Genomic DNA, 9,362 nt, shown 5'->3' with positions numbered 1-9,362 from the left:
TCTCCCCTCTCTCTGCTCCTCCTCTCTCATTCCCTCTCCCCTCTCTGCTCCTCATCTCTCATTCCCTCTCCCCTCCTCTCTCCACCCCCTCTTTCCCCTGAAGTTAATTATCTACACCATTTGTCTCTGACATAACGCCAGCTGCTCTTGACCTTGTGCTCATGTGTCTCAGAGCAGCTGATGAAAGGGAGTCGTCCCCTCATGACTGCATTCCAAATAGCACCCTATTCCCTACATAGTGCACTACTTTTGACCAGATCGAGCCCTATGGGCCCTGGTCAAAAGTGATGCACTACATAGGGAATAGGATGCCATTTGGGATGTAGCTATGGTGTGTGTCTGGCACTATTAGGATCCTACACAGGGCCCTGTGATGACGCCCACCATCCTCCAGCCGTCTCTCCATGCAGAGCCACGCTGGGAATATGCTGTCACCACACTATCACACGGCATGGCTGTGGAACTAAAAGGCCCTGAGGAGAAGACTGCTATTCACTTCAGCTACAGATCAGAGATATCAGCTCCCACTGGCCTGCTGATCACCACACCAACACATACTGTATGTAACTGGGTCAAAATACCATAGAGGCAGAGAGTTGGTCTATGTTACATTGTTGACAAGGACTTCGTTGTGTAGCCTAGTGAAAAATCCTACTGCTTTTTAATATGATAGAAAATAACTCAACCAGATGAAATGCAAGAGCACATTGTAGATGCAATAATATTACTATTGTAGATGCAATAACATTACTATTGTAGATGCAATAATATTACTATTGTAGATGCAATAATATTACTATTGTAGATGCAATAACATTACTATTGTAGATGCAATAATATTACTATTGTAGATGCAATAATATTACTATTGTAGATGCAATAACATTACTATTGTAGATGCAATAACATTACTATTGTTGATGCAATAACATTACTATTGTAGATGCAATAACATTACTATTGTAGATGCAATAACATTACTATTGTAGATGCAATAACATTACTATTGTAGATGCAATAACATTACTATTGTAGATGCAATAACATTACTATTGTAGATGCAATAACATTACTATTGTAGATGCAATAACATTACTATTGTAGATGCAATAACATTACTATTGTAGATGCAATAACATTACTATTGTAGATGCAATAACATTAAATTTTTGTTAGGTGAATGTAGCAGACCAATGGCCCAGTGGATATATATCTCCCACAATACAGTATACTGAACATTGACATGACAACAGCGCCCCTCTCTGTACGAAAGTATGCATCACATGTTGGTCATCCCCCTCAGCTATTTATTTTGTTCATGATCACGTTTACATGCGTCATGGATGCTCTCAAGAGATATTTCAGACGGTCACAAACAGCCCAGACGAACAGGGGGGTGATAGTAGGGTTGACCTGGATTTTCTACGATACAGAATCAACTGGAGGGTGACCGTGTCATTACCCTCGTAAGGTATCGGAAATGACATCAGCAGGTAAACAGCAGTCCGTGGTTTCCACGGTTTCCGACTGTGCTGTGGTAGAAAAGTAAATACTACATACCTGGGACACTGACTGTAGTCACTAAGATTATATCATTTGCAATTCAACAATGACATTGCAAAATTATAGTAGTCTAGAATGATATGATTTTTTTTGTTTTGTTTGTTGAGACATGGCCTTGCAGATACGCTATAGGGCTGATGTTTTGGACATATTCCTACTGGAACTATTGTCAGACGAGTTTTACATCGAGTTCAATGTAAACACACCGCTCAAACCGACTGTCCTTGTTCTCCTCTGTGTTGTGATGACAACCAATGATCCACATTCTCCAAGTGTTCTAGAATACTGGTGTTGTTGTTTCTGTAACAGTGTAACGGATGTGAAACGCCTAGTTTAGTTAGCGGTGCGCGCTAAATAGCGTTCCAATCGGTTACGTCATGGGTAACGATGCTTCGAGGGTGACTGTTTTGTCGATGTGTGCAGAGGGTCCCTGGTTCGCGCCCGGGTATGGGCGAAGGGGACGGACGTAAAGTTCCACAAACCAGAAATGGAATAGGATAGGGGGGGGACGACAGTCGTAATACAATTACAAGACTTTACCAGACACACAGAAGCCTCACACTTTGGCAAACTATTACAGTGTGTCAGGTGACGCACCACACAGCTAGGTCTTTGTGTAAAACGTCCATGGTCATGAGCACATGATGAAGCAATAGCGTTATCTAGGTTTGGTGAAGAAAGTGTTAAATTGATTATTCATGATTCAGGGATCAGAGACCCTCCCTGTTCTCAGAGGCCATTTTTATACAGTGAATCACATAACGGTACAACATAACTGGCACCACGCAGATTCATAGTTCGTCGAATGAATCTCTTTATACGCGGTAAGTAGGTTACTGTATGCATTACTTTTGGTGCTCCGTCATGTGAAGATCGGGTTATTTCTTCATGTTGATGAGGAACTTTGTACAAATCATTCGGATAATTTTGCAGCCATAAGATATAATGGTACAAAATATCAGTGTCTGAATGGATTAGGATGACAAGTTAACAATTCAACAGTACCTTGCTCAGAGTAAAATGGTGTTAAATTGCAGACCACTTGTGGGCTATGGGCATTATACAGCCGTTTGGGGTGGTTTTAGCACATGGGCGGTCACGTGCACGCGCGCGTACTATTAATTTGACCTAGAACATTGTAATATACGCGCAAATTGAATATATTGTCCGTTCATGTGTATGCATTATATTTAGGGTGCGCCACTATATTACAGCTTCGCGGTTACGTATAGCAAACAAGGAAAGAACTTGTTACACGGTAAGAAGTCCTTGATCGGTCAATGTTTAAGCGAGGAGAAACATTGTTACAATGTCTTTTCACAGTGTGTCCAGAGAAGCATTGATCGGCTCGGCTACACTTGGAGTTGTCTTTGTGGCTGGTTATTACATTGGTAAGGGGGTTAGAATCAACGTGCCGCCTTATCAATTTCATCACATGTCAAGATGACGTTGAACAGTCAAATATGACAGACAGAGTCATCGTGTATTGTTTCCCATTATTGTTAAACTATCAAACAGTTAAACCACAGTATCTGTACCCTATAGCCATCTTGAGATTACTCATCAATTGACATGATTGCTCCCTCCAGGCAAAAGAAGATCCACATTTTCCATGGACATCTTCAAGAGTCACTCTGGGGCAAAAGATAACCCTTTGATGCAGTATGTCCTCAATCATTCAATGAGGGAGCATCCGGCCCTGAAAAAACTCCGACTGGTAAGAAGGTCCGGGTTTACACATGTCTTCATTATCAAATATGTTCATATATTTGCCAAACAGTAGAAACTGTCCAAAGTCCATAGTGTCTGTCTTTTGCCACAAGGGGGCACCATTTGTTATGTTGTACAAATCACATCAAATCTAATTTTATATGTCACATGCGCCGAATACAACAACACTCGCCACCCTTTTCCTTGATGACAGCTTTGCACACTCCTGGCATTCTCTCAACCAGTTTCATGAGGAATGCTTTTCCAACAGTCTTGAATGAGTTCCCACATATGCTGAGCACTGAGCACATATGCTTTTCCTTCACTCTGCAGTCCAACTCATCCCAAACCATCTCAATTGGGTTGAGGTCAGGTGATTGTGGAGGCCAGGTCAGCGCAGTGGTCTAAGGCACTGCATCGCAGTGCTGGCTGTGCCACCAGAGATTCTGGGTTCGAGCCCAGGCTCTGCTGCGGCCGGCTAGGATCGGGATGCACAATTGGCCCAGCGTCGTCTGGGTTAGGAGTGTTTGGCCGGCAGGGATATCCTTGTCTTATCGCGCACTCCTGTGGTGGGCTGGGCGCTGTGCACGCTGACTGTTTCCTCTGACACATTGGTGTGGGTGGGTTGTGCGTTGTGTCAAGAAGCAGTGCGGGTTGGTTGGGTTGTGTTTCGGAGGACACATGGCTCTCGTACCTTCGCCTCTCCCGAGTAGCAGCGATGAGACAAGACAGTAACCACTATCAATTTGATACCACGAAATTGGGGAGAAAAAGGGGTAAAATAATAATTAAAATTATATAATATTTAAAAGCCCTTACACAGCCTGGAGGTGTGTTGGGTCATTGTCCTGTTGAAAAACAAATGATAGTCCCTCTAAGCGCAATCCAGATGGGATGGCGTATCAGTGTAGAATGCTGTTGTAGCCATGCTGGTTAACTGTTCCTTGAATTCTACAGAAATCACAGACAGTGTCACCAGCAAATACCATCACACCTCCTCCTCCATGCTTCATGGTGGGGACTACACATGGGGAGATCATCCTACTCTGCGGGGACACGGCGGTTGGAACCCAAAATCTCATATTTGGACTCATCAGACCAAAGGACAAATTTCCACCGATCTATTGTCCATTGCTTTTGTGTTTTGGCCCTCTTCTTATTATTGGTGTCCTTCAGTAGTGGTTTCGTTGCAGCAAATCGACCATGAAGGCCTGATTCCACCATTCTCCTCTGAACAGTTGATGTTGAGATGTGTCTGTTACTTGAACTCTGTGATGCATTTATTTGGGCTGCAATTTCCAAGGCTGGTAAACTCTAATGAACTTATCCTCTGCAGCAGAGTTAACTCTGGGTCTTCCTTTCCCGTAGCGGTCCTCATGAGAGCCAGTTTCATCATAGCGCTTGATGGTTTTTTGCGACTGCACAATGCAAATAGTCCGGGTAGCCATTTGATTAGCTGTTCATGAGTCTTATGGCTTGGGGGGTAGAAGCTGTTAAGAAGCCTTTTGGACCTAGACTTGGCGCTCCAGTATCGCGCAGTAGCAGAGAGAACAGTCTATGACTGGAGTCTTTGACAATTTTTAGAACCTTCCTCTGACATCGCCTGGTATAGAGGTCCTGGATGGCAGGAAGCTTGGCCCCGGTGATGTATTGGGCCGTACACACTATCCTCTGTAGTCCCTTGCGGTCGAAGGCGAAGCAGTTGCCATACCAGGCAGTGATGCAACCAATCAGGATGCTCTCGATAGTGCAACTGTAGAACTTTTTGAGGATCGGAGGACCAATGCCACATTTTTTCAGTTTCCTGAGGGGGAATAGTCATTGTCGAGCCCTCTTCACAACTGTTTGGACCATGATAGTTTGTTGGTGATGTGGACGCCAAGGAACTTGAAGCTCTCAACCTGCTCCACTACAGACCTGTCGATGAGAATGGGGGCGTGCTCGGCCTTCCTCTTCCTGTAGTCCACAATAATCTCCTTTGTCTTGATCACGTTGAATAATAATAATAATATATGCCATTTAGCAGACGCTTTTATCCAAAGCGACTTACAGTCATGTGTGCATACATTCTACGTATGGGTGGTCCCGGGGATCGAACCCACTACCCTGGCGTTACAAGCGCCATGCTCTACCAACTGAGCTACAGAAGGACGGAAAGGTTGTTGTCCTTGCACCACATTGCCAGGTCTCTGACCTCCTCCCTATAGGCTGTCTCATTAATGTCGGTGACCAGGCCTACCACTGTTGTGTCATCGGCAATCTTAATGATGGTGTTGGAGTCGTGCCTGGCCATGCAGTCATGAGTGAACAGGGAGTACAGGAGGGGACTGAGCTCTGTTCACAAGTGTCTGGGTCTGAGACTTGTAAATATCAATGTACACTTAGTAAACAGGCTGTTTATCATGGTAACGTTTCTATTCCTGGAGAAAAACCAATAATAAACATCTCCTTTCTTCTGTTTTGTCTTCCAGAGGACTATGGATGATTCGTGGAACTTCATCATGGTTGCCGCTGAGCAGTCTCAGCTGATGGCTAACCTGGCAAGACTCATCAAAACCAAGAAAGCTATAGAAATCGGTAAACGTTATTCACATTATACTCTTTATCACACGTAATAATCTCTTCTCACTAGTTTCTGTAGGATTTTATTTCATGTTGCTTTTACCACCAATAAGTGTAAATCTAGTCCATATTGGCTCGCAAAAACAAACACTGGTTTTATGTAAAACATTTACTGTATACGAGTCTCATAATACTAGTTTTATTTGTCTTCCCTGTAGGAGTATACACAGGGTACAACACTCTGAGCATAGCGCTGGTTCTGCCAGACGATGGGAAGATGGTGGCCTGTGACATCAAAGACGAATACCCCAACATCGGCAAACCCTTCTGGAAAGAGGTGATATGTGGATTTACGTTTGCTTTCTGTGACACACCAGTGCTACGTGACCTACTGTTGACATTACTCTTTTTAGACAGGCATTTCAGCGGGCAGAATCATTTGATTGACTATATGTCATCTCTCACACCATTGTAGTGATTCTGGCGTGTGCAGGCCAGACATGGGTGTATTTGTAAGGGATAGCCTTGTCAAGATCCCCAGGTAACAAATTACATTCGGAAACTATTATATTCACATTAGCCTGGTCCCAGATCTGTTTGTGCTCTTGCTGAAATAGTTGGCATGGTGGTTATAGTTGGCATGATGGTTATAGTTGGCATGGTGGTTATAGTTGGCATGATGGTAATAGTTGGCACGATGGTTATAGTTGGCATGATGGTTATAGTTGGCATGATGAAACAAATAGACTGGTACTCAAGCTACATTTGCAAGTAAAACTAAATGCATGCTCTTCAACCAATCGCTGCCCACACCTGCCCGCCCGTCCAGCATCACTACTCCGGGCGGTTCTGACTTAGAATATGTGGACAACTACAAACACCTCGGTATCTGGTTAGACTGTAAACTCTACTTCCAGGCTAACATTAAGCATCTCCAATCCAAAGTTAAATCGATAATCAGCTTCCTATTTCGCAACAAAGCATCCTTCACTCATGCTGCCAAACATACCCTCGTAAAACTGACTATCCTACCGATCCTTGACGATGTAATTTACAAAATAGCCTCCAACACTCTACTCAGCAAATTGGATGTAGTCTATCACAGTGCCATATACTACCCACCATTGCGACCTGTATGCTCTCGCTGGCTGGCCCTCGCTTCATATTCGTCGCCAAACACACTGGCTCCAGGTCATCTATAAGTCTTTGCTAGGAAAAGCCCCGCCTTATCTCAGCTCACTGGTCACCATAGCAACACCCACCCGTAGCACGCGTTCCAGCAGGTATATTTCACTGGTCACCCCCAATGCCAACTCCCCCTTTGGCCGCCTTTCCTTCCAGTTCTCTGCTGCCAATGACTGGAACAAACTACAAAAATCACTAAAGCTGGAGACTCATATCTTCCTCACTAACTTTTAGCCTCAGCTGTCAGAGCAGCTCACAGATCACTGCACCTGTACATAGTCCATCTGTAAATAGCCCATCCAACTACCTCATCCCCATACTGTTATTTATTTATTTTGCACTCCAGAGTCTCTACTTGCACAGTATCTCAATTCAAGCTTTTGAGAGGCTGGCTGCGATTGTGTGATAGATTGATGGGAAAGTGAAAGTAATCTGATCCATCATCGAGAGAGCATGTCAGAGGATCCATTACTAACGGTCTCCCCTGATAACAGAAGTTCTTATCAATACTCACCTACCACCTTCCAGAAAAGACCCTTCTTGTTGACGTTGTAAACAGAGTACAACATTTTTTGTCAGAAAAAGTAATGCGTAACCATGCATAACTCAACCCCCAGGTCTACTTCTGTGCTTTCTTTGCAGGCTGGAGTGGAACATAAAATAGATCTACGCATCCAGCCGGCATTGAAAACTCTAGGTATAGTAATAACATGTTTATAACAGATCCATTACAAAACAAGACAATGAACAAATGTATTCACACTCACTCCTCTTCCTCAGATGACCTCTTGGCCAATGGCGAGGCCGAGACATTTGACTTCGTCTTCATCGATGCAGACAAAGCAAACTATGACAACTACTATGAAAAATCCCTCCAGCTAGTGAGGAAAGGAGGCATTATTGCCATTGATAACGTGAGTGTTTCAATATGAGGACTGAAGCCTAATCTAAAATCACATGGACAGCCGTAAGCAACTAAAAGATATATATAATATATATACACACACACACTACTGTTCTAAAGTTTGGGGTCACTTAGAAATGTCCTTGTTTTTGAAAGAAACATTTTTTTTTGTTCAGTGAAATACAGTGTAGACATTGTTAATGTGGTAAATGACTATTGTAGCTGGAAACGGCAGATTTTTTAAATGTAATATCTACATAGGCCCATTATCAGCAACCATCACTCCTATGTTAGCTAATCCAAGTTTATCATTTTAAAAGGCTAATTGATTATTAGAAAACTATTTTGCAATTATGTTAGCACAGCTGAAAACTGTTGCACTGATTAAAGAAGCAATAAAACTGGCCTTTAGACCAATTGAGTATCTGGAGCATCAGCGTTTGTGGGTTCGACTAGGCTTTTTTATTGCTTTTCTTTCAAAAACCAAGGACATTTAAGTTACCCCAAACTGTTGAATGGTAATATTATGGTGTGTGGTAACACACATTAGAACGCTGATGCTGCTCTGTGCTTTAGGTTCTGTGGAGTGGGAAGGTGGTGAACCCTGCAGCTGATGACATTGACACCCAGGCTATTGACAAGCTGAACAAGAAGTTGTACCGGGATGTCAGGATCAACATCAGCATGCTCACTGTGGGAGACGGAGTGACACTGGCCTTCAAACTCTAACACTATGTAGGAGACAGGTCTTAAAACTATAGTACTAAATGGAAGATTGGCCAACACTGGTCTGTACTATAGTATCGAAGTAGTGACAAGTAGCTTTGGGGTATGATTGGCCAACACTGGTCTGTACTGTGGTAAACTGTAGTACCCAATTACTGAGAAGTAGCTTTACATTACGATAATCAGATAGTACTTGCCAAGTGCTGACTTTTAAAATGGTTGTTTATAGGTCATTAAATCCATGTGTGTAATGCTGCCCTTGAATATATGTGACCTGAAAAGGTTTAAATTGAAGAACTAGGAATGTCGAGTTAATCAGGTAACTTTAATTTTTGTGCATTTTTTTTAAATATATTGTCTGAAGGCCTTCAAAAATATACTGAAAACAAGTCGAGTGTCTGCTTTCTCAATTTACATCATTTTGCCAACCGTTACTTTAGATAAAACTAAGATGTCAACATTCTTGTTTTGTTTTTTTAAAATGAAAAATCTTAAATCACACCTTCATTTGAGCAAATTCTGAAGTTGTGATAATTCACAGCAAACCCTGTGATTAAATAAAACTTGATGGCCCTAGAAAAGGACCAAAGTAATGTGTAATGATTACAGTTCTATTGTACTCAGACGAGCCATACTTTCACTGTTACGGTTGTTTTAAATGTTCATTCTGGTTGAGCTGTAAAACAAGTGACTTACCGTGTGAAGGCGCCGT

The 9,362-nt window shown here is 42.7% G+C and overlaps 1 protein-coding gene across 4 annotated transcripts; it reads left to right on the top strand.

Annotated features, from left to right (window-relative positions):
- The first annotated feature begins 1,353 nt into the window (after positions 1 to 1,353).
- Positions 1,354 to 9,250, top strand: LOC124040423 (catechol O-methyltransferase domain-containing protein 1-like). 4 transcript variants are annotated; one of them, XM_046357598.1, is made up of 8 exons: positions 2,296 to 2,387; positions 2,887 to 2,954; positions 3,153 to 3,280; positions 5,745 to 5,850; positions 6,054 to 6,172; positions 7,663 to 7,717; positions 7,801 to 7,934; positions 8,501 to 9,250. In XM_046357598.1, the coding sequence occupies exons 3-8, from the start codon at positions 3,176 to 3,178 to the stop codon at positions 8,651 to 8,653; spliced, it is 672 nt and encodes a 223-aa protein (XP_046213554.1). In that variant the 5' UTR covers positions 2,296 to 2,387; positions 2,887 to 2,954; positions 3,153 to 3,175; the 3' UTR covers positions 8,654 to 9,250. The 4 variants fall into 4 exon arrangements, with proteins under 4 accessions (XP_046213553.1, XP_046213552.1, XP_046213554.1 ...); XM_046357597.1 differs by lacking the exons at positions 2,296 to 2,387; positions 2,887 to 2,954 and adding an exon at positions 1,354 to 1,493; XM_046357596.1 differs by lacking the exon at positions 2,887 to 2,954 and having other exon boundaries at positions 2,251 to 2,387.
- The last annotated feature ends 112 nt before the right edge of the window (positions 9,251 to 9,362 follow it).

This window comes from Oncorhynchus gorbuscha, linkage group LG07 (genome assembly GCF_021184085.1).
Source record: "Oncorhynchus gorbuscha isolate QuinsamMale2020 ecotype Even-year linkage group LG07, OgorEven_v1.0, whole genome shotgun sequence".
NCBI lineage: Eukaryota > Metazoa > Chordata > Actinopteri > Salmoniformes > Salmonidae > Oncorhynchus > Oncorhynchus gorbuscha.
This window is presented reverse-complemented; position numbering and strand designations above follow the sequence as displayed.